This window comes from Vigna unguiculata, chromosome 10, assembly GCF_004118075.2.
Source record: "Vigna unguiculata cultivar IT97K-499-35 chromosome 10, ASM411807v1, whole genome shotgun sequence".
NCBI classification, from domain to species: Eukaryota; Viridiplantae; Streptophyta; class Magnoliopsida; order Fabales; family Fabaceae; genus Vigna; species Vigna unguiculata.
The window spans coordinates 38514651-38538456 of NC_040288.1; the positions used below are offsets into that span (position 1 = coordinate 38514651).

The window sequence follows — 23806 nt, forward strand, 5'->3', positions numbered from 1 at the left end:
TTTTATCTTAAATCATTATTTAAATTTTTTTTTTACATATCTTATTTTTTTTAATTTTATATTTAATAACTATTTTAAAAGTTATATATTTATTATTAATTTTAAATTTTTTAAAAATTAAAAAATGCGACACTAGTATATATAAAGGTTTTTCTTTAGACAATATTATCTCACTTTTGATGAGGACAAGGAATATTAACATAGTGCATTAAATACATTTCATCATTGAGCTTACCGAATAAGATGAAGCGGTCTTAAGCTAGCAGTTACTTTTTATGTATTTGTTTGTGTTTTTTCTTCTCAAAGCATTTGAGGTCAATAAACAAAAATATGTCTTTATTAGTAATAAACAAAAATTATTCATTAGATAAAAATAAGAAAATAAATATGTCTTTATTAATTAAATATAATTTATTGATGTTAGAGTCAAAATATCAAGAAATAAGTCGATGGTGGAGCTTCCCCAAACACGGAAAGTAGAAATGTGTTGTAAGTGGTTAAAAAAATAGAGATTTTTTCAAAAATGCTCAGTCGATAATTCATCATGTCGTTTACTTTTCAATTTGTTAAAAAAACATTTTTTCAATTATGAGTAGTGACATTCAACGATCTAGTTTGAATTTTTGAAGTAAATATAGAAAATCAACCATTTTTTTATACTGATTTGTTTTTGATACACAATAATATTATTTTATTAATTTTATATTTCTTTTTTCTTTCTATGAATCAATGAAGAACAAAATTATATTAGTCAGTGTCTATATTTCTAATAAAAAAGGAATTAAGCCAGTGTCTAGACTTCTAGATAGATATATTGTGGCTGATAATTGTTTTTTATTTATATTGCAAAGGTGTAGAGAGACGAAGAAGTTAGGATGCAGTGTGTTGTAGTCAATCCAACAATGTCTTTCCAAGTTTCTCATAAAATCAAATATGTTGCATTCATGTGTCTAGTGTTTGTAACATCTTCAATTTGTTCCAATGACACTGCTCAAATAAAGTACGATGTATTTGTCAGCTTCAGAGGTGAAGATGTCCGTAGAGGTTTCCTCAGCCATTTGATTGAGCTATTTTCTCAGAAACAAATTGCTTTCTTCGTAGATGATGGCATCCCAAAAGGGGAAGAAATATCTGAAGCACTGTTTGGAGCAATTGAGGAATCATATATTTCTTTGGTTATATTTTCAGAAAACTATGCTTTTTCAAGATGGTGTTTGTCAGAACTTGAGAAAATTTTGGAGTGCAGGAGAAAAAATGGACAAACTGTAATGCCTATTTTCTACAAAGTTGACCCCTCAGACGTACGACATCAAAGGAGGACTTATGGAGATGCCTTTGTTAAACATGAAACAAAATATTCCTTGACTACTGTACAAACCTGGCGATCTGCTTTGAGTGAATCTGCTAATCTATCAGGATTTCATTTATCAAACTTTCGGTTAGTTTTTTTTTTTTTTTTTTTTTTTTTTTTTTTTTTATGTTTAGAGAAGCAATTTTTCTGTTTTTGTTTATGTTTGATTCTTTTCTGAGTTTCTCATTACTTCTTTGCTGCACAGAGATGAAGCTGAACTTGTTAAAGGTATAGTTAAATTTGTCTGGAGGACGTTGAATCATGTTCACCACGTTAACTCCAAAGGGCTTGTTGGAATAGGTAAACGAATTGCAGATGTTGAATCATTGATGGAATTAGAAGCAACAGATGTTCGCATGATTGGAATATGGGGCATGGGTGGTATTGGTAAGACAACTATTGCACAAGAGGTATATGATAAAATGTGTTTTAAATATGATAGTTGTTGTTTTCTGGCTAACATAAGGGAGGAGTCAGGGAGACATGGAATGAACATTTTGAAGGAAAAGCTTTTTTCAAAATTATTAAGAGAAGAACATTTGAATATTGGCACACCTGATGGGTTCCAGAAGTTAGTCGAGAGAAGACTTCATCGTATGAAGGTTCTTATTGTTCTGGATGATGTCGATGACTCAGAGCAACTAGAAAAGTTAGCTAGAACAGATTGGTTTGGGTATGGCAGTAGAATCATTGTGACAACCAGAGATAAACAGGTGCTTGCTACGGAGTCTGCAAATGTATACCATGCTGAGGCCTTAAACTTTGATGAATCTCTGCGACTTTTCAATTTAAATGCCTTTAAGAAAAAACATGTAGAGGCAGAGTACGAGGAGCTGTCAAAGAAAGCAGTTGATTACGCCAAAGGCATTCCGCTTGTTCTTAAAGTTCTGGGTCACCGTCTTCATGGGAAAGATAAAGAGATATGGGAAAGTGAATTGGAAAGAGAAGGAGTGCACAACAAAAAGGTTCATGATATTATTAAATCGAGTTACTATGATCTTGAGGAGGATGAAAAGAGGATGTTTTTGGATATTGCATGTTTTTTTTACGGGCAGCAACTGCAGGTGAAGTACATAGATTTTTTATTGAAAGATCGTGATTATTCAGTGGTTGCGGGATTGGAAAGGTTGAAGGATAAGGCTTTAATCAGTATTTCTCAAGAAAATACTGTATCGATGCATGACATTATACGAGAAACCGCTTGGCAGATTGCTGGCCAAGAATCTATTGAAGACCCCAGAAGCCAGGTTCGACTATTTGATCCTGACGACATTTACAGAGTACTAACATACAACAAGGTAATAGATAAAATAACACAGAAGAATTGAATAATTTTAGGAAAAGTAGATTATAGTGATGTTTACAAAATTTCTACCACTTTTCTTGCAGGGTAACGAGGCTATCAGAAGCATAGTCGTGAACTTGTTGAGAATCAAACAACTACATTTAAAGCCACAAGTATTTACTAAGATGAGCAAGCTCCACTTTCTGAATATTTACACTGCAGGAACTCGCGATATTCGCTTCTATGAACCGTGGGGCTTGTATCTTCATCAAGGGCTTGAATCTCTGCCGAATGAGCTAAGATATCTTGGTTGGGCGCATTATCCTTTGGAATCTTTGCCTTCAAACTTTTCTGCAGAAAATCTAGTCGAGTTGCACTTGCCATATAGCCGGCTGAAAAAATTATGGCAAGAAGTGCCGGTAAATATTATACGTATTCCTTTTAATCTAAAATTAACATTAGCCCATGCAATGTCTTCAATAATCTGTTTGTTTCAACTGCTACAGGATCTTGTGAACTTAAGGGTTCTTATGCTGTATTCATCCTCAAACATAAAGGAGTTGCCAGATTTTTCAAAGGCCCCAAATCTTGAAGTAATAGATCTCCGTTCCTGTGTAGGGTTGACAAGTGTTCATCCATCAATTTTCTCTCTCAAAAAGCTTGAGATATTAGATTTGGAGGACTGCAGGTCCCTTACAAGCATTCGAAGCAATGTCCACATGGATTCCCTTCGTTACCTCTCCCTCTATAAATGCATGGAACTAAAGGATTTCTCAGTAACCTCAAAGAATATGATAATGGTGAATTTAGAACACACAAGTATCAAGCAACTCCCTTCATCTATGGGATCTCAAAGCAAGCTTGAAAAGATAAATCTAGCATTCAGTTACATTGAGAGCTTGCCTGCAAGCATGAAAGATCTTAAAGGTTTGCGACATCTCGATCTACGACATTGTAGGAATCTTAGCTCCCTACCAGAGCTCCCTCCATCAATTGAAACATTAGATGCCCGTGAATGCGTGTCATTGGAGAGTGTAACGTTCCCTTCTATCACCAAACAGTGGAATGAAAATAAGAAAAAGATTGTCTTTTGGAACTGCTTGAACTTGGATGAACGTTCTCTCAAGGCCATTGAGACGAATGCGCGAATTAACATGGTGAAATTTGCACACCGGCATTTGTCTACATCTGGTGATGCTCAAGCTATTTATGTGTACCCAGGAAGCCAAGTTCCAGAATGGTTGACGCATAAGACCACACTTTATGATGATGATGATGATGATGATGATTACATAAGTTTTGCTCCACATTCCTCTCACTCGGGTTACATTTTATGCTTCATTTTACCGGCAGTGCAGTATGCGGAGAGGGTTTTGAAATTGAAGGTGAGTACTGAAGGTGAAGATGAAGGTGATGACAGTGTGATCGTGTATTTAGACCGACCACATCATAGTATTAAGTCGGATCATGTGTATCTGATGTACAACCAAGAATGTTCTCGCTTTCTAACCAGTCGTGCCAAACAACAACCAATGCTAAAATTTAAGGTTACAGTAGCAACACTGGCATTGTCATCAAAATACATAGAGGTGCAGTTAAGAGGGTTTGGGGTTAGCACAATCAGCAATTTTCTTAACAAACAACAATTGTATGATGCTCATATTCCAAAGGAACATTGTTAAGTCTGTTCAGATGCTCTGCGGAATAGGTGAGAGGGAAGACAGAATATTAAAGAGGAGGTAAAGAGGAGGTACGTGTGTATAGTTTTTGGACATGGTTGTTTTTTATTGGGATATACTAAATATCTGAGGGCACTATTCTATTTTGATAACTTTCTTTTTTATAATATGATATGTTATTTTTTGAATAATTTTTAATGTTAAAGAATTAAAAAAAATAAAAATAAAAAATCATTTAAAAGATAAAGAGAAAGCTATAAAAATTTAGTTTTCAAAACAAATATTTTCCTTTTAAGTATCTGTGTTTGAAGATCAGTTGAGGAACTAAAGAAGGGAACCTGTAGAAGAATGTTAAGAACTTTTGAAATTATCTTATCACCAAATTTGACTATTTGAACAAAACTGAGAAAGTATGTCGTATTTATTACGCTGTCCAGCTAATTGACATTAGATGGTCGATCTCGACAAAAAAATATTATTTTTACTTAATATTCGAATCTTAATACTTTTTACTAAATTTTAGTAATCGTTTCTATATAAAGTTTAATTTAATTTTATTTCAATAATTTATTTTGTGAACTTTATTTTTTAATTATTTTAAGTTTATAGTTATTAGTTGTTCTATTTTTATTTTTATACAAAATGAAATACATAAAAATTGTATTTTATAATGTATAATATTTATAGTTAATTTGTAAAGATTTATATTTTGCTTAAATTACTATATTTAAAATATTATCGTACAATAATTTTAATTTATTTTTTATTTTTTTGTAGTATGTCAACACTCGATTGTCTGAATAAATAAAACTTATTTTTGAAAAATAAAAAAAAAAATATATATATATATAGAGTTGTTTATTTAATAAAAACGGTGAAGTAAAGTTTCTTTAAAATAAAAGTTTTAACTAATTAGAAATTAGAAAATTATTTAAAAAGTGATAATAGAAAAGAAATAAAAAAAGGAAAGTGTAAATATACACAGCCCGATTTGGTTTTGCATTCTACGCCGCTATTCTTCTTTTCCATACCACTTTTCTTTTTAATGGCCGAACAAACACTTCTACATGTACTCCCAAATATTTTTCTGTAGTCCCAAAAATTACAATTTTGACCCTAATAAAATTTTTACTTATTTCGGTGGTCGAAAGAGTTAAAACAAAATAATAATAATAATAATGAAATGGATATCGAGATCCGTTTCAGAAAAATGTGAAACAGGTCTCGACATCCGTTTTAAAAGAAACAAAAAAAATAATAAAACGGATGTCGAAATCCGTTTCAAAAAAATGTAAAATGGGTCTCGACATCCGTTTCACAAAAAAATAAAAAATAATAATGAAACGGATGTCGAAAAAAATGTGAAACGGATCTCGACATCCGTTTCACAAAAAAACAAAAAAAATAATGAAACATATGTCGAGATCCGTTTCAGAAAAATGTGAAACGGATCTCGACATCTATTTCAAAAAAAAAATAATGAAACTGATGTCGAGATCCATTTCACATTTTTCTTTCAACCTATTAGGATTAAAACTATAATTTTTTGGGATATAGAAGAATGTTTGGGGGTGCATGGATAAGCCGACTTCTCCCTTTCTTTACTTTGATGTTATTGGAGCAGCCCAAGTTTTAATTCCTAAAGCCCATTTTTGTTTTTCAAACCCCGTTTTTGTTTTTAGATTGGGTTTGCCCCACTCCACATCTTTTACTCTTTCACTCCTTACATTCCTTTTCACACTCTCTAAAGTTTGTCCCTTGGCACGTTTGATTATTGACAAACCTTACCCTGTGCTCTTATGTGTTTTGTTATGATGTTTGACTTCTCTTTAATTTTAGTCGTTCCACTCCCAACATGACCACACAGATTTTACATTTCAAAATTAAAAAAATCTAATAATTTCTCAATTAATTTATAAGAAACACGTTATTTTAAATGAAAATATATATAATTTAATTAAATGTATACGATATTTTTTTCTTAAAATTTATTATATAAGTAAAATATAATTTATCACATAAGTAAAATCATTAGGGACAAATATTTTTTACTTAAATAATAAACTGAATATTTGATTTAAAATAACATTGATTTATATTTTCAATTTTTATTATAGTCTTTTTAATTTTATCAACTGAAATAATTTTCTAATATTAGTTTAAAATAGATAAATAAATTTTAAAAAATAAAAATAAAAATTCAAATTTAATTTATCAAATAATATTTATTACTTAAGATATAAAAATATCAAAATTATTTTTATATAACAAAATAAATATATTTAAATTTACCTTATCACAAATGTTTTATTGAATAATTTTCTTCTGATAAGATAACCTTTTAATGTAATTAATATATTTTAATTAATTAAACAATATTTAAATAGAATTTAATTTATTTACAAATTATTTCAATTTTTTTGAAAAGAAAATAATTATACGTTTTTCCCTACATGTTTTTGAAAAAATAATTATATATTTCTATCTTTTTTTGTAAAAATAATTATTTCAAATTATTTAAGATTTTAATTTACAAAGATAAATTTTAGAAACACACACACATTTCATATTCCTGTTGCTTCCTCCATGTTTCGTATGTCTATTGTCGTTGATACCAATTTATCACACACAAATTTTTAATTTTAATTTTAAAATTTAAAATATAAATAATTATTATGAATAAATATTTATAAAAAAGTAGAAATAAAATAAATAATTTTTAATCATTATTAAAATACAATTTTAATTATATATTAACATCAATATTTTATTTATAATGTACTAACTACCACTAAACATTTCATATTCCTGTTGCTTCCTCCATGTTTCGTATGTCTATCGTCGTTGATACCAATTTATCTTTCTTGTCAAGATTGTTTTCCCAAAAGCTAATTTAGTGTAAGATTGAGAAATGCATTTTCCCAAGTTTTTATTATGAGAAGTTTTTATTTCTTTTTCTTCGTAGTGCAAATCACGCTGAAACCTTTTGAAGTTTTGTGATTTTTTTTCTTGATATTTTCTTGTTCGGACTCTAACTTTTTTTTTAATTGTTTAAAAACATTATAGTAGTATTCTTTATACGCGTTAGGTTGTAATCTTTTAATGCGAAAACACATTCAGAGAAAATAATTCAAATTTTATATAATTAAATTAGGAATCCCTTAAGGAAATGTTACTTTTATTACTCTATTTTTTACATAATATTCCAAGAATAAAAAAAAACCTATGTCAAATATCAAATATCAGACATATATCCAACAATTTTATAACAATTACAAACATTTAAGTTTTACATTTGAATTTTGTAACTTACATAAAATTATTTTAAAATTTTACATTTAAATTTATAAAGTTGTTTAAAAATTATTAAAACAAATTTTTTAAATAAAGTTCAATGCAAAATTTAAATTTAAATAATTTAGTTACAAATATATACTATAATAAAAATATCATTATAATATTTATATAAAAGTTAAATTTGGTCTCAATTTGGAAAAATGAAATTACTCAGTTTACAAAGAGATTATGACTAAATTGAAACAAAATGATAAATATACACGGACCAAATTAAGATTTTTCACATAAACAATTGACATATGACAATTTTATTTAAAAATTAAATTAAAAAATTAAAAAATCACAAGCTAACATGTGACAAAACCCTAATTCGACACATGTATACTGTTTTTTTTAAAAAGAAAAAAAGTAAAAGAAAAATTAAAAAACCACGACGTGAACATGCAATTAACATCGTTAATGATCAAATTAGAACAAATTTAAAAAAAAAAGATTCAATTAGAATAACTTAAAAGTTAAGGATCGAATTGAGATTTTGTATCGATAACGGACCGTATAATTAAACTTTTATAAAACTATGCTGGGAACACACATTGATTTCTCTCTTTTAAGATTATATTTTTCTTTGAATTAAGAAACAGTGTTGTGCGAGTAAAATGGACCAGAAATTGAATTGGAACATAGAGTTGTTTAATTAAACATCGATGAAAAATAAAATAAAATATAGTGAAAATGTGTGCAAATTTATAAAAATTTATTATTTTATTATTTATATTATTGTTTATATTATTATAATTATTTTTATTGTTATATATTTTCTTGTTGTTATTATTATTATTATTTGATTTTAAATAATTAAATTTATTTGTTTAATCAATTATGAAATTAGATTTTAAGTATAAATTATTATAAAAGTTGAAAGAACATACTTTTCCTTTTTCCTGTATTTTTTGCATTCATGGTGGAGTTGAACGAAGATTTTTTTTTTTGATTAAATATGTTTTTGTCCCTTATCTTTCGGTAAATCTTGGAATTAGTCCATTTCGAAATTTTGAACCAATTTAGTCTTTCATCTTTCGAAATACATGAATTTAGTCCTTTTAATCAAATTTTGTTTAGCTTATTTGACATTTCAAGCACATTTCATAGTAGTATTTGACTTAACATTAGAGTAAAAATGTGTCAAACCGTATAAACAACTCAAATACAATCTTAAAATGCTTACGAAACGTCAAATAAACCTAACAAAATTTGATTAAAATGACTAAATCCACATATTTCGAAAGATGAAGGACTAAATTGGTCCAAGTTTCAAAATGGACTAATTCCAAAATTCATTGAAAGATAAGAGACTAAAAACATATTTAACCCTTTTTTTTTTTATCTTAATCTATTGTCTCGTTTTTCCATTCCTTTTGGAAGTTTCAAAGATTCCATTTGCGCAACCAAAACAAGCACACATGAATTTGGATTGTAGTTTTTTTTTTTTTTTCTATTGAAAAATCTGATCGACTGGATTCCAGATGCTTTGTACTTAATCAACATGGACCACATGAAAACACCACTTTCTACGCGGAGAAAACTTGTGGCTTTTTTTATATTTTTTGGTCAATTTAACATCAAAATTGTAAAAGTAGGTCTATTTAATTTTTATGGAACAAGTTGGTAGGATGCATAACAACATCAAATAAGAAGTCTTGGATTAAATGTATAAAGTGAAGTCGTCAGATCCTGTGACGACTTCACTTCAGATTTTTCATTCCAAATAAAATACTTCTCTCACTTTTCAATTCCAATGAGGTGGGTCCACTGCGGCCAACTCAAATGCATTTTTCATTGTTTACACTGTCAAACATTCATTGGGTCTGTAAAAAAGTTGTATTGGTTCTCGAAAAGAGCAAATTGGTCACCCACTTCTATTTAAAAGAGAATAAAAGTGCAACGTTGCAACATTTTGAGAAACGAAAAACGACCTCACTTTTTTATATACACAGAAAATGGCATTTGTTATGACGATTTTGTTTATTGAAAAAAAAAAAAAAAAAACCAGTAGAACAGATGACGACTTTCTTTGTGATGTCGTTTTTATCTCTATTTTACAAAAAAAAATTCATCTAACCCATTTTTACGATTTCACTCTAAAAGGATCAAAAATACGAAAATGCCGAAAACTTACACACCGTTTCTATTCTAGTGGGGTTCTCTCCGACACAAGCATCTGGTAGCTATGATTCTTTCTCTCCTGATATGAGAAGAAGGTAACTCTCTATTAACGTTCTTATTATCATTTAGTATTCGTTCTTTTTCACTTTCCTTTTCTTTCAGTGCCAGCATGGAAAAAATTAAATAATACAATTTTTTATTTTTCATGCCATCTAAGTTAACGAATCGGTTATTTGTAAAACTCCAAACATATTTTGACACAAAAACACTATAGCAAGAATCTTCCGACTATTGCAAAATAAAATATACATGTCATATAAAATTTAATTTTAAGAGGGCTCAAATTGATTTGAAAATCTGTATCATTTTCCTAAGCAAACTGTCACATCCCACCGGACTGAATTGATTTGAAAATCTGTATCATTTTCCTAAGCAAACTGTCACATCCCACCGGACTGAAAAAATGTAACTGTCACATCACAAAAGGTCAATACCGGTTAAGGAATATATTTATCCTTTTAATTAACCAACTTTTGTAAAATTTAAAAGAAAATAATCAAAGCTTCCTGAAAGAGAAGGTTACTCAATTACCGTTCTTATTATCATTTATAATATTTGTACTTTCACTTGCATTTCTCTTCCTTTCAATAACTACATTTAGAACCTTTATTCAGTTTTGTTCTTCTCTTTGTCCGTTCGTACCTGTAAAACTTCTTTTATAAATCTTTTGGTCCATTATTAATGGTTATCCTATCATTTTAAATTATTAATTGTAATTGTTCTTTTAAGAAAGAAGCTGTTTGATCTATTCTTTCGTATGCTTATTGATTTTTTTGCTTTTTCTCAATACTTTTTACTGTCAGATGTGGCTGATATTTTTTTTTTATGCTGTTAGGGTTCTGAGGTGAAGAAAGATCAACAAATGTCTTCTTTTCGCATTTATAATACGATCGCACATGTTGTATTTGTTTGTCTCTTGCTGGGAAAGGTGACATCTTCTTCTTGTTCCAGTGACGCCCCAGAATCAAAGTACGATGTGTTTGTTAGCTTTAGAGGTCCAGATGTTCGTGAAGGTTTCCTCAGTCATTTGATTGAAGCCCTTTCTCAAAACAAGATTACCTTCTTTGTAGATTATAACATCCCCAAAGGACGTCAAATATCTGATGTACTTCTTAGATCAATTGAAGTATCATCTATCTATTTGGTTATATTTTCAGAAAACTATGCTTCTTCGAGCTGGTGTTTGTTAGAACTTGTGAAAATTGTTGAGTGTAGTAGTAAATATGAACACATTCTACTACCTATTTTCTACAAAGTAGATCCTTCACATGTTCGACATCAGAGGGGAAGTTATGGAGAGGCCTTTGTTGCTCATCAAACAAAATACAACGTCACCACTCTGCAAACCTGGAGATTTGCTTTGAAGGAATCTGCTAATCTAGCAGGATTTCATTCATCTACTTTTCGGTTTGTTTTTTCCTCAATAAATAATTACCAAATTTTTATGCTTCTCTCTTTCTATAGTTTTTGAACTTGAACTTGCAAGAAGTTCAACCCGAAACATGTACTGTTAATTGACATGCCATAGCTTTTTTTGTTTTTTTTTTCTGGTATATTCAATTTAATGATAACATTAAACCCAAAAAATAATTTAAATTCATGAGCACATTTTCATATGTTGAAATATTTCACTAGCTTTAACAAAGTAAGGAATTTTTCAATATAATTGAGATGTTATTGATATTGTGCAGGGATGATGCTGAGCTTGTTAAAGAGATTATTAAACGTGTCTCGTCAATGATGTTCAATCTTAGACAGAAAGTTAATTCTAAAGAGTGCTATGCAGTTGGTAAACAGTTTTCACATGCACAACCCTTACTACAATTGAAGTCAGAAGATGTACCAATTATTGGAATGACGGGCATCGATGTATTGGTAAGATAATCATTACAGAAATATATATAACAATTGTGTTTTTTTTTTTATCTAATAATTATTGTCTTTTTTTTCTCTAAAATATAAGAGAAAAAACATGAAAATAATCTCTTTAAAGTAGTTTTTTTTCGACAGGGAAAAATGATTTCACAATTCACATATACCTAATAGATTGTATTAATAGGTTGAGGGAAGAATTCTTCGTATAAAAGTTCGTCTAATTTATTCCCATGAGAATATATTTTATATAATTTATCTTCAAATTTAGTTAACACTAAAATTGTCTACAATCTCTGGTTGATTTACAGGAACGTTTTCTTTTCACTTCTAATAAACATGCGTTTTCTGGACCGTTTGGTACTGATAGATTTTGAACATTAAACTTTGAAGAAGCCTTACGAAATTTTCAACTTGAATGCCTTTAAATCAAATAAAATTGAAATTCAAAACCACTAGTTTTATCAAAGAAAGTCATCAAAAGCCATTATAAAGACTAAAAAATGTGACTATTAAACTGAGTTATGATAAACTTGATCTGAATGAAAAGGAGATTATATATATATATATATATATATATATATATATATATATATATATATATATATATATATATATTGCATGTTTCTATTAGGGCTACTGAATCTAGTATAGTACATAACAATAAAGATGATGTTTATTCATGGATCTAGGGTTAGAAAGGTAGAAGGGTAAACCTCTGACAAGTATATATATGTTTGAAGAAAATATTATCAAACAAAAACCAAACCAATGTGTAATTGTGAGTGCATGAAAACTGATCTCTCTCTTCTTTTTCTTGCTCCACACTCATGTCACTTAGGCTTCCACCCTTATACACATGTAAAACACAAAGGCCACAAATTCTATATACCCCTAGCAAAACTAAAGAATAGGTGACATATTACTCTTGTTGTACCCAGTTTTTTTTATTGTTGTTTGTGCTATTACTAGCAATAAAAAGTTAAAAATCCTTTTAATATATTTTAAAATCAATAATTATCAGTATATTTTGAAGGACACAACAAAATAATAATATACAAAAATTAAATAGAGAATCTAAATTCCTTCTCGTATCTCATATCACGTTCATTCTCTTTAAGTATTTATTTTTCAAGAGGAAAAAATGATTTCAAAATTCAAATAGATTGTATTAATAGGTTGAGGTAAGAATTCGTCGTATAAAAGTTTCTTTAATTTATTTCTATAGAATAATGGGACCAATTAGGAATTTTTTGTTTTTTTTTTTATAAACAAAGAATAAATAAAGAATATAAGAACATTTATAGGTATTCTAACTCTTTGACAAAACAAATATAATTTAGACAAAAAAATACAAAATTTCGGCATCAATGTCATACAAAACCGGATACATCATTAATTGGATTAGACAATACAATCATTTAATGGTGTGTTCGAATTTTTACTATAGAACATTTAAATTAATTTTTAGTTTTTTTACGTCATATATATATATATATTATATTTTTCTTCAAAATTAGTTAACAGTAAAATTCATTTCAATCTCTGGTATATTTACAGGAACTTTTCTTTTTCACTTCTGATAAAAATGCGTTTTGTAGACAGTTTGATACTAATAGAGGCTGAACATTAAACATTGATGAATCCTTACATATTTTCAATTAGAATGCCTTTAAATCAAATAAAAATGAAATTCAAAACCACTAGTTTTATCAAAGAAAGTGATCAAGGGAAACTTGGACAAAAATTTCAGGGATGTCAAATTCAAATTTGTATATATAAATTATTCTTTTTTAATTAAAAAAAAAACTCTTCATTCTCTCCATTCAAAACAATTACACATGATAATAGAAGAAAAAAATGAATATCATTCACTATTATAACATAAAATAATCATAAAATAAACACAAAAATTTCTAAATTTCTACATTTAGGATTATATTTCTTTGGAGAAAAATATAATTATGGTTTATATCAATTTTATAAAAGAATTCCTAAAATCGTAATCGAGATTCATACTAATTTGGAAAAAACTTAATTTGGGAGAGATCATGTGAGAATGTGTTATTTAATCTCTCTCTAAGAGATAATGTGAGAATGCGTTTTTTAATATCTTTGTTCTTTAATATTCCTCTTTGTCTTTTTTTCCTCTTATACTTTCTTGATGGTTTACCTTATAACTAGAAATAGAACATTAATTTCTTACATAAACAAAGTCTTTATCAAGTTAATTTTTATTTTATTTTTTATTATAATTTTTCATAATATAAACTTAATTTAAATAAGAAAAATGATATTTTAACCTACTTTTTTTGACCAACTGTTAACCCATCACTCTCATTGTCCTTAAATCATCTATTCTAATTGTTTGTAATGATGTGATGTGATGATCTAAGGGTGATAAAAGTGATAGGTTAAAAATAATAAAAAGAAATAGGTTAAAGTATCATTATCATTTAAAAAAAATAATGTATAAAATAATTAAAAAATATATATATATAACAATTAAAATAAAAAACTTTGGTGGCTCCCCTTATTCATAACCAAGGTCTGCTCAAAGAGCCATTATAAAGAGTAAAAAATGTGAAAAACAAAAGTATGACTATTAAACTGTTGATAAACTTGATCCGAATGAAAATAAGATTTTTTTTTTTGGATATTTCATGCTTCTATTAGGGCTACTGAATCTAGTACAGTACATAACATGAAAAATGATGTTTATTCAGTGGCTGTGGGGTTAGAAAGGTTGAAGGATAAACCTCTTAAGAAAATATTATATGGGTGCATGATTATCAAACAAAAACCTATGTGTACTTGTGAGTGCATGACAATTGATCTCTCTTTTTTTTTCTTATCTCACTTGGTTTTCATTTTTTGGCTTCGTTCTTTCAGAAGTTCCATATAGGGGTTCAATTTTGGAATTTAATATCATTGGAAGTGAACGTGAGGGTGAAGGTAGCACACCAACAATGTGATCTGGAAAAGACCAGATCATTGTATTAAATCAGATCATATGTATTTGATGTACGACATAGTCTGTTTTCGCTATCTGCATAACAGTTTCAACATTCAACCAAGTTTGAAACCGAGGGTTAAAATAACATCACCAAAAGCTCACATACAAATACGTTCCACGGAAGGATTTTATTCAAAATATAGAATTGAGAGAAATAAGAGTATCATTTATGATTCCTTCTTTATTTGTATTAATGATTTAATTTGTATCTTTTATGAATGGAATTACATATTGTATCTATTACCACTAATAAAACACACAAAAGTTACTCTCTATCTTCTCTTTTTCTTTCTCTTTTTCTATTTATAATTACTTTTATTTTATAACAGTTATGAAGTTTTATTATCCTATAAAATACAATTTAAATTGAGCATGTGAAGAAAATCACTGAGATTGGACTTTTGTCTTAACTTTATAACTGTAAGGTGAGATCTTCTCACACAACTTCGATTAAAGGATTATTTTCTCTTTAAGTTTAACTTATATTCTCAATTTTTTAAATTTCTATATAGCTTCTTAATTTATATTTTTTCAAATCTCTTGGTGTAAACCTAATGACACATGCTATAGTGTAATACAAAGTTGGTGATTGTGAATTTGAAGTTTTGAGAGCTTCTAGAATATAACTATATAATTTAAATTTAAAACATGATTTTTGGTGGTTTTAAACTGTCAAGATAAACTGAAACCAAAAAAGAAGAAATATATTTTTGTTTAATATATTAGTTTAATATATTTTTGTTTTAGAATGTTTACTATTGATATGATGTTCAGATAGAGGGCAGATTATGCATATTAAATGTATAGTTTCTTAAACCGAGTTTTGAATATGATTTAAATGAGTAAAATTAGTTTCCTATACATTAGTTTAAAAGTCTAAAGTAAATAGTGTGATTGTACTGATATTTTGAATTTGTTTGAAAGTAGTATTTATTAAATTAGTTTTAGATGAAACTTTGGAACTAGATTTCGTTATATATTTCTTTGGTTATATTTTCAGAAAACAATGCTTTTTCAAGATGGTGTTTGTCAGAGCTTGAGAAAATTTTGGAGTGCAGGAGAAGAAATGGACAAACTGTAATGCGTATTTTCTACAAAGTTGACCCCTCAGACATACGACATCAAAGGAGGACTTATGGAGATGCCTTTGTTAAACATGAAACAAAATATTCCTTCACTATTGTGCAAACATGGAGATCTGCTTTGAGTGAATCTGCTAATCTATCAGGATTTCATATATCAAACTTTCGGTGATTTTTTTCTCCTTAAAATTGTTTGAGATATCTAAAGAACCATTCTATTTCAAACAAAATCTTTTATGCTTTCTCTTATGCTTGATTCTTTTCTGAGTTTCTCATTACTTCTTTTTCTGCTCAGAGATGAAGCTGAACTTGTTAAAGGTATTGTTAAATTTGTCTGGAGGACGTTGAATCATGTTCACCACGTTAACTCCAAAGGGCTTGTTGGAATAGGTAAACGAATTGCAGATGTTGAATCATTGATGCAATTAGAAGCAACAGATGTTCGCATGATTGGAATATGGGGCATGGGTGGTATTGGTAAGACAACTATTGCACAAGAGGTATATGATAAAATGTGTTTTAAATATGACAGTTGTTGTTTTTTGGCTAACATAAGGGAGGAGTCAGGGAGACATGGAATGAACTTTTTGAAGGAAAAGCTTTTTTCAAAATTATTAAGAGAAGAACATTTGAATTGTTATGGTATCATAGCATGCGGATGCACAGGATCGTGACAATTGGAAATTAAAGAGCAGCAAATAAAAGAGCAAGAGAAATAACACACAAAGATTTATGTGGAAAACCTCTTTTGAATGTAAGAGGAAAAACCATGGGACGATAATGAACAAAATTCCACTATAAAAAGAAGAGTACAAAGCTCTTAAATGGGAACAAGAATCCTCACCAAATAATACACTCAGGTGTATATTACAAAGTGTGTCTCTGTAAATGTTTTTCTCTATATTTTTCAAGTCATGGAGATGTTATTTATAGGCTTCAAAACTGAACCAATTAATAGACCATATGAAGAGTCTTCAGAAACTGCACTAGTAAATAGGCCATATGAAGAGTCTTCAAAACTGAACCAGTAAATAGGCCATATGAAGAGTCTACAAAACTTAAGCAGTAAATAATTAATAATTAGTGCTTAAGTAACATGTGATATTAGGAATTGAATGAGAACCACATATTCTAACAATCTCCACCTTGGTTTGAATTCTACAAGTGTTCATCGTCCGATAAAGCCCCAAAGGGCATTCAAATGCTGTATAGACCAACCAAGTCCAAACAATGTTCAAACTTGGTAATAGGAAGCGGCTTGGTAAGCATGTCTGCTGGATTCTCAGAAGTGTAAATCTTTTCAACCATAATTTCTCCAACAACAACAACATCTCTAATAAAGTGATGTTTTATATTGATGTGTTTGGTCTTGTCGTGATAACGATTATTCTTGGTTAAATGAATAGCACTTTGGCTATCACAAAACACAGTAAGAACTTTCTGTGTTAGACCAAGTTCATTTACCAAACCTCAGAGCCAAATAGCCTCCTTCACTCCCTCTGTGGCTGAAATATACTCTGCTTCGGTTGTAGATAATGCACCAATATATTGAAGTGTTGCTTTCCAACTGATAGCACTATTACAGAGGGTAAAGATGTAACCTGAGAGAGATCTTCTTCTATCAAGATCACCAGCATAATCTTTTAGATACCGAAAAATCCATTTTACAGCACTCCAGTGTTTCTTGCCGGGATTATGCATATACCGACTTACCATGCTAACAGCATATGCAAGGTCTGGCCTGGTGCATATCATGGCATACATAAAACTGCCAATAGCATTAGCATAAGGAACATGTAACATGTATTTCATATCTTCCTTTGTATCTGGGCAAAGATCTGAGGATAACTTGAAATGTGCAGCAAGTGGAGTAGAAACAGGTTTACAATCATTCATATTAAACCTATCAAGTACTTTCTCAATATACCTTTGTTGAGATAAAAACAATTTACCAACTTGACGGCCCCTGCGAATCTCCATACCAAGAATTTTCTTTGCTGCACCTAATTCTTTCATTTCAAACTCATTGCTTAGTTGAGTTTTTAATTTCCTGATAGAAAACTTGTCACGTGATGCAATTAACATATCATCAACATATAGTAACAAGTATATGAAAGATCCATCTTGGAATGTTTGAAAATAAATACAGTCATCAAATTGACTCCTGCAGTAACCTTGCCCAATCATGAAAGAATCAAACCTCTTGTACCATTGCCTAGGTGCTTGCTTGAGGCCATATAAGGATTTCTTCAAAAGACAAACAAAATGCTCCTTTCCAAGAACAATAAATCCCTCTGGTTGTTCCATGTAAATTTCTTCTTCCAGCTCTCCATGTAAAAAAGCTGTCTTTACATCTAGTTGCTCTAACTCCAAATCAAACAAAGCAACAAAAGCAAGCAAAACACGAATGGAAGTATGACGAACAACAGGTGAGAATATCTCATTAAAGTCAATACCTTCCTTTTGATTAAAGCCTTTAACGACTAGTCGTGCTTTGCATCTTGCATTTTCAACCCCGGGAATGCCATCTTTCTTCTTATAGATCCACTTACACTTTAATGGCCGTTTGTCTTTAGGCAGTTCTGTCAGAGTCTAAGTATTGTTTTTATAAAGACTCTGAATTTCTTCATTCATAGCACCTAGCCACTGAGAAGACTCAACACAAGAAATAGCTTCAGTGTAGCTGACTGGCTCAACACCATCATTTACCTCTTGTGCAATTGATAATGCATAGGCAGTTAAATAATCATTAGTGTATCTAGCTGGCTTTCTGATTTGTCTTCTTAGTCTGTCCCGAGCAATAGAATAATCATCTCCTTGTTGTTGAATAGGAGAAGTGGTTCTATCATCACATTCACCATCATCATGATGATTATCAATATTGGAATCATTTGTAGAAGAAAATGGGACATCAATACCAGGAACTTCAGATTTGAATTCAAACTCCACCTTCTCATTAGTACCCTGTATAGTACCTGTATTGGTAGAAGAAGGCACAAAAGACTGTTTTCCAGAAGATAATAATGCATCCTCATTAAAGATTACATCTCTGCTAAGATTAGCTTTTGAGACTTTGACTCAGAGCACCATAAACGATACCCCTTTGATTCAGATGCATAACCTAGAAATATGCACTCAATAGCTCTGGGAGCTAATTTGCCATTATTAATATATACATATACAGGACATCCGAAAATTCTTAAATTAGAATAATCAACAGGATTACCTGACCAAATCTCTTCTGGAACTTTGAAGTCAAGTGCTGAATGTGGAGAACGATTGACCAAGTAGCATGCAGTAGAAACCGCCTCAGTCCAAAGATCATGTCGATCCCATATCCCAGCATTTGAGAGCATACAACGAGCTCTCTCAAGTAGAGTCCTGTTCATTCGTTCTGCAACACCATTTTGTTGGGGATTCCTTGGAATGGTTTTGTGTCTAGCAATACCATGATTTGTGCAGAACTCATTAAAGTCACCACTACAAAACTCTAATCCATTATCTGTTCTGAGCTTCTTTACTTTCTTCTCTGTCTGGGTTTCAACAAGAGTTTTCCACTTCTTGAATGTGGGGAAAGTCTCATTTTTATGTCGCAAAAAATAGACCCAGACCTTACGAGAAAAGTCATCAATGATAGTCATCATATAACGACGTCCCCCATAGGAAGGAACTTTAGATGGCCCCCAAAGATCAGAGTGAATATAATCAAGAATACCTTTTGTATTGTGAGTTGCTGTAGAGAAACTAACATTTTTTTGTTTCCCAAAAGCACAATGTTTGCAAAACTCCAACTTACCAATGACATGCTTACCAAGATATCCTTGCTTGCTTAGAAGATGCAGGCCTTTTTCACTCATATGGCCTAGGCGCATGTGCCATAATTTAGTGACATCATTTTCAGCCATAGAAGATGATACAGCTACTGAACCTGTCACAACAGTCCCTTGCAGGACATATAAGCTTCCAATTAGGTTAGCTTTCAAGAGAACAAGAGAACCTTTTGATACCTTTAGAACTCCACCTTCAGCTGAGTACTTGCACCCAAGAGATTCAAGAGTGCCAAGTGAAATTAAGTTTCGCTTTAATTCGGGTATATAGCGAACATCAGACAAAGTCCTGACGACACCATCATTAGTCTTGATCTGAATCGTACCTATTCCTGCAATCTTGCATTGGGCATCATTACCCATCAAGACAACACCACAATCAACAGATTCAAAAGTAGTGAATAAGTCCTTATAGGGACACATATGAAAAGTACATCCAGAATCAAGGATCCACTCTGTTTTACTCCTCTTATTAGAAGAGACAACAGACAAAGTAATGTCACCGTCAGAGTCAGCTTCAATATTGGCAGCTTCAGGGGATTGTGCGACTTTTCCTTTTTCTTGTTTTTCTTGTTTTTTCTTCAAGATAAAACAATCAGAAATCTCATGTCCAGGTTTCTTGCAATAGCGACAAAATTTGTTGGATTTGCGTCTCCTAGACTTGGATCTGAACTTTTTGTCACTTGTACTCCTTCTTTCTTGAGTTCTACCTCTGACACTTAAACCCTCACCCTTGTCCACAGAATGAACTTCAAGATCAAATTTTTCTTTGGACAATAAATTAGATTTAACATCTTCAAAGGATAAGGTATCATTATTTCCATACAACATAATTTCTTTGAAATGTTTATAGGTAGAAGGTAGAGAGACAACCAACAAAACAACTTTATCTTCATCATCAATTTTAATATCAATATTTTCCAGATCCAAGAGGATAGAATTAAACTCATTAAGATGAGATTGAATAGGAGTACCTTCAACCATTCGAATGGTATACAAGCGTTCTTTGAGACGAAACTTGTTTGCAAGGCTCTTGGTCATGTATAAAGACTCTAACTTTAGCCATAATGCAGCAGTGGTTGTTTCATTTGCTACTTCACGGAGAACCTCCTTTGATAAAGAGAGTTGGATTGATGATAGCGCCTTTTCATCCAACTCCTCCCACTGCTCATCAGTCATGGAAGCTGGCTTATTTTCTATTCCATCTAAAGCCTTCTTTAATCCACTCTGGGTTAGAACAACCCTCATTTGGACTCGCCAAATAGAAAAACTAATCTTGCCATCAAACTTCTCAATGTCAAATTTTGCAGACATTTTGGAATTTCCAACTAAGAGCTCTGATACCACTTGTTATAGTATCATAGCATGCGGAAGCACAGGATCGTGACAATCGTAATAATTAGTGCTTAAGTAACATGTGGTATTAGGAATTGAATGAGAACCACATATTCTAACATGAATATTGGCACACCTGATGGGTTCCAGAAGTTAGTCGAGAGAAGATTTCATCGCATGAAGGTTCTTATTGTTCTGGATGATGTCGATGACTCAGAGCAGCTAGAAAAGTTAGCTAGAACAGATTGGTTTGTCTATGGCAGTAGAATCATTGTGACAACCAGAGATAAACAGGTGCTTGCTACGGAGTCTGCAAATGTATACCATGCTGAGGCCTTAAACTTTGATGAATCTCTGCGACTTTTCAATTTAAATGCCTTTAAGAAAAAACATGTAGAGGCAGAGTACGAGGAGCTGTCAAAGAAAGCAGTTAATTACGCCAAAGGCATTTCGCTTGTTCTTAAAGTTCTGGGTCACCGTCTTCATGGGAAAGATAAAGAGATATGGGAAAGTGAATTGGAAAGAGAAGGAGTGCACAACAAAAAGGTTCATGATATTATTAAATCGAGTTACTATGATCTTGAGGAGGATGAAAAGAGGATGTTTTTGGATATTGCATGTTTTTTTTACGGGCAGCAACTGCAGGTGAAGTACATAGATTTTTTATTGAAAGATCGTGATTATTCAGTGGTTGCGGGATTGGAAAGGTTGAAGGATAAAGCTTTTATCAGTATTTCTCAAGAAAATACTGTATCGATGCATGACATTATACGAGAAACCGCTTGGCAGATTGCTGGCCAAGAATCTATTGAAGACCCCAGAAGCCAGGTTCGACTATTTGATCCTGACGACATTTACAGAGTACTAACATACAACAAGGTAATAGATAAAATAACACAGAAGAATTGAATAATTTTAGGAAAAGTAGATTATAGTGATGTTTACAAAATTTCCTTGCAGGGTAACGAGGCTATCAGAAGCATAGTCGTGAACTTGTTGAGAATCAAACAACTACATTTAAAGCCACATGTATTTACTAAGATGAGCAAGCTCCACTTTCTGAATATTTACACTGCAGGAACTCGCGATATTCGCTTCTATGAACCGTGGGGCTTGTATCTTCATCAAGGGCTTGAATCTCTGCCGAATGAGCTAAGATATCTTGGTTGGGCTCATTATCCTTTGGAATCTTTGCCTTCAAACTTCTCTGCAGAAAATCTAGTCGAGTTGCACTTGCCATATAGCCGGCTGAAAAAATTATGGCAAGAAGTGCCAGTAAATAATATACGTATTCCTTTTAATCTAAAATTAACATTAATCCAAGCAAAGTCTTGAATAATATCTTTTTGCAACTGCTACAGGATCTTGTGAATTTAAAGGTCCTTATGCTGTATTCATCCTCAAACATAAAGGACCTGCCAGACTTTTCAATGGCCCCAAACCTTGAAGTAATAGATCTTCGATCCTGTGTAGGGTTGACAAGTGTTCATCCATCAATTTTCTCTCTCAAAAAGCTTAAGATATTAGATTTGGAGGACTGCAGGTCCCTCACAAGCATTCGAAGCAATGTCCACATGGATTCCCTTCGTTACCTCTCCCTCTATAAATGCATGGAACTAAAGGATTTCTCAGTAACCTCAAAGAATATGATAATGTTGAATTTAGAACTCACGAGTATCAAGCAACTCCCTTCATCTATTGGATCCCAAAGCAAGCTTGAAAAGATAAATCTAGTATTTTCTTCCATTGAGAGCTTGCCTGCAAGCATGAAAGATCTTAAAGGTTTGCGACATCTCGATCTACGATATTATAGGAATCTTAGCTCCCTACCAGAGCTTCCTCCATCAATTGAAACACTAGATGCCCGTGAATGCGTCTCATTGGAGAGTGTAACGTTCCCTACTATTGCTGAACAATGGAATGAAAATAAGAAAAAGGTTGTCTTTTGGAACTGCTTGAACTTGGATGAACGTTCTCTCAAGGCCATTGAGACAAATGCGCGAATCAACATGGTGAAATTTGCACACCGGCATTTGTCTACGTCTGGTGATGCTCAAGCTATTTATGTGTACCCAGGAAGCCGAGTTCCAGAAGGGTTGACGCATAAGACCACACATGATGATGATGATTAAATAAGTTTTTCTCCACATTCCTCTCACTCGGGTTACATTTTATGCTTCATTTTACCGGGAGTGCAGTATGCGGAAAGGGTTTTGAAATTGAAGGTGAGTACTGAAGGTGAAGGTGAAGATGAAGGTGACAGTACGATTGTGTACTTAGACAGACCACATCATAGTATTAAGTCGGATCACGTGTATCTGATGTACAACCAAGAATGTTCTCGCTTTCTAACCAGTCGTGCCAAACAACAACCAATGCTGAAAATTAAGGTTACAGTAGCATCACTAGGATTCTCATTCGAATACATACAAGTGCAGTTAAGAGGGTTTGGAGTCAGCACAATCAGCAATTTTCTTCAGAATCAACAATTGTGTGATGCTGCAAAGGAACATTGTGAAGTCTGTCCAGATGCTCTGTAGAATAGGTGAGAGGGAAGACAGAATATTAAAGAGGAGGTATGTGTGTAGATGTATGTATATACATAAATAATTTCCAAATGCTTGGCCTTTTCTAACCGTTTTTTTGGACATGGTTATTTTTACTGGGATATATTAAATATTTGTGTTTGAAGATTAGTGGAGCAAAGAAGGGTAACTGTAGAAGAAAGTTAAGAACTTTTGAAATTATCTATCAGTGGAGAAAATTCGTTGAGTTCAATATAATTAAAGAATGTTTACTTGTTGAAATGCTTTATAAATTATAGAACCTCTAATCGAAT

At 31.2% G+C, this 23806-nt stretch overlaps 2 protein-coding genes across 2 annotated transcripts; both read left to right on the top strand.

The window, feature by feature from the left end:
- Nucleotides 1–826: 826 nt before the first annotated feature.
- On the top strand, nt 827–23782 carry LOC114166155 (disease resistance-like protein DSC1). Its single transcript, XM_028050831.1, has 5 exons — nt 827–1438; nt 1557–2649; nt 2741–3055; nt 3143–3944; nt 23116–23782. Exons 1-5 carry the CDS (start codon nt 876–878, stop codon nt 23505–23507), a joined length of 3165 nt encoding a protein of 1054 aa, XP_027906632.1. The 5' UTR covers nt 827–875; the 3' UTR covers nt 23508–23782.
- On the top strand, nt 16135–22385 carry LOC114166157 (disease resistance-like protein DSC1). The gene is made up of 3 exons (XM_028050832.1): nt 16135–16431; nt 21085–21846; nt 21928–22385. The coding sequence occupies exons 1-3, from the start codon at nt 16225–16227 to the stop codon at nt 22300–22302; spliced, it is 1344 nt and encodes a 447-aa protein (XP_027906633.1). The 5' UTR covers nt 16135–16224; the 3' UTR covers nt 22303–22385.
- Nucleotides 23783–23806: the final 24 nt, after the last annotated feature.